Source organism: Phycodurus eques, chromosome 20, assembly GCF_024500275.1.
Source record: "Phycodurus eques isolate BA_2022a chromosome 20, UOR_Pequ_1.1, whole genome shotgun sequence".
Classification (NCBI taxonomy): Eukaryota; Metazoa; Chordata; class Actinopteri; order Syngnathiformes; family Syngnathidae; genus Phycodurus; species Phycodurus eques.
The window spans coordinates 1,251,155-1,253,239 of NC_084544.1; the positions used below are offsets into that span (position 1 = coordinate 1,251,155).

General features: G+C 47.1%; 1 protein-coding gene across 1 annotated transcript; it reads right to left on the minus strand.

Moving 5' to 3' along the window:
- Positions 1 to 372: 372 nt before the first annotated feature.
- On the minus strand, positions 373 to 1,834 carry eny2 (ENY2 transcription and export complex 2 subunit). Its single transcript, XM_061665016.1, has 5 exons — positions 1,791 to 1,834; positions 1,635 to 1,705; positions 1,108 to 1,178; positions 939 to 1,013; positions 373 to 621 (listed from the first exon to the last, which is right to left on the minus strand). Exons 2-5 carry the CDS (start codon positions 1,700 to 1,702, stop codon positions 545 to 547), a joined length of 291 nt encoding a protein of 96 aa, XP_061521000.1. The 5' UTR covers positions 1,703 to 1,705; positions 1,791 to 1,834; the 3' UTR covers positions 373 to 544.
- Between the last annotated feature and the right edge of the window lie 251 nt (positions 1,835 to 2,085).

Genomic DNA, 2,085 nt, shown 5'->3' on the forward strand with positions numbered 1-2,085 from the left:
GCACACGAACGAAACAAGACGGATTCTCCGTTGTGGAAATTCCGCAAAAAAAGGGTAAGTCCGAAAAAAGAGATGCAAAATGGAGAGAAAAGACATCGCGACGTATGACCCGCAGCCCGTGACCCTAGGTGAGGGTAAGCGACGTAGATCGACCGCTAAATTGGTACATAACGTCCGAGGGTGCGCCGGTGGAACATAAGCCATCTTTAAGTCCTTGAAGATGCGACCAAACCGGCAGCGGCACTTTTGTCGCGCCGTCTTTGCCGTCAAAGAGACGCCAAGCGTGACACGTCTTGAGAATGCGTCGCGTTAGTGCGTGCGTTGACAAATTAAGAGTCGGGTGTCAAAAGAAAGACAGTCGGCGCCGATAGCTAAAATAGGCCTGATTTTTATTTGTTTTCTCCAAAAACTGCTGCATAACAAACTAAAAAAAAAATCTTTATAAAACAACATGATGAGAACGAACCTCAGTCTGCATTTTGCCTGTTGATCTATGTCGTGAGCTAAAGTGTGTGTGGGGGAGTGGACAGCAGCAGCGGGGCGTTCACAAGGCCGCGTGCTGCGCAAGAAACGCTCGGATTCTTTGCAGGAGTTCCTTCTTCACGCTGTCGGGAACCAGCGCTGATGGAGGGAGGGAGAAAATATTCAAATGCATGATTACAATTTTTGTTACCGTTGAAAAGTAGCCGCAAAAGCTCTTTTTTCCCCCCATATCACTTCCGCCTTCGAAAGCCGACGCTTGCGATCGGCTCTCTCTGGTCATGTGCCGTTCTACACCGTATTTTTTGGGGCGGTCTTTATTTATATGGGCCGCTGGAACGGATTGGTGGCGTTTCCATTCATATCAACGGGTAAAGTTGATTTCAGATACAAAATGTGTTCGCTCGAATTCCGATTTCGAGGACCCGCAGTTCATCAACAAAGGTCGTCGGCATTACCTCGGCCTTTGGGCGTGATTTCCGTGACCAGGTCCTCCACCGTGACGTGATCCAGGCCCTTCTCTCGGATCACGTCTGCACGCGCGCACACGGAGAGGGGGGGGGGGGGGGGGCGATTAAACACTTTTAACACATTAACAACTCTACACGAATAAATCCCAGTCAGTACCTTTGCAGTGCGCCTTCAGCTGATCCTTCCAACCGCATTCCACCAGCTTCGCCCTGAGCAACTCTTTCAACCTGGAGCCGAATGTGGAAAAAGTACTATTATATTACAATATTGCGATACTTAAGTAGAAGTACAGGCGTGTAAAAAAAAAAAAAAAAAAAAAAAAAAAAAGACTGGTAGAAGTACTTATCCAAGTTTTTTCATTAACTATAAGTGAAAAATAAATAGTCCAGTTCAGTGCAAATACCTTAAAAGTCTACTTAAACACAGGAGCGAATATTTGTACTTATACTTTGTTTATATTAGTCAGCCATGAGAGCGGACACAACATTAGGTACAGCTGCACGTCCTCACGAAGAAGCGCAACTGTTGTTGTGGGGCCAGGCCACAAAGTGCACAAAATAGCCTCTCGCATATATGAAGTGTGCAAGAGTAACTGTTGTTGTGGGGGGAGGCCGCGAAGTGCACAAAATCGACTCTCGCAGCACCCCGTGATTGGAATTTGGAAGCGGCTGCAGTTTGCTCACCGCTCCCTCTCGCCCATTTCGATCAGCTTCTGGTTAATGGCAGCCCTCATCTGGGAGTCCTTGCTCATGGTCTGGCGGGGGAAGCAAAGAAGCACGCACGAACGTATTTTATCGACGCAAAAGAGGTTTTAATCGAGACAGTCTGTGTCGGTGTACCTTTGTCGTGGATGCGATCAGCTGGGAGGAGCGCGCTGTCCCTCGTTAACAATGCACCGTCCTAAACACGAGTCGTACCACTTTGGTTCCGTCCTCACGGCTGTGGGTCGACTCACAAAATATCTATTAATATGACCTTTTTTTTTTTTTTTACATACTTTAAACCCCATAACTTACTCGCTAACAGTTAGTTTATAAAAGTCGTGAGTCATCTTGGATGGTTTCAAGGTGAATAATACTGGGGCCTCTACTTCCACCTTCTCTGTCCGTCGTTAAAATGTCGCCGACTGGAAAA

What these genes read in the sequence shown, in the direction of transcription:
- eny2 (XM_061665016.1), bottom strand. Translation starts at nt 1,702, where the DNA reads ATGAGCAAGGACTCCCAGATGAGGGCTGCCATTAACCAGAAGCTGATC. An exon ending in GCTGAAGGCGCACTGCAAAG is followed by an intron (nt 1,014 to 1,107) that starts GTACTGACTGGG and finishes GCGCGCGTGCAG; the next exon opens with ACGTGATCCGAGAGAAGGGC. An exon ending in AATCACGCCCAAAGGCCGAG is followed by an intron (nt 622 to 938) that starts GTAATGCCGACG and finishes TCCCTCCATCAG; the next exon opens with CGCTGGTTCCCGACAGCGTG.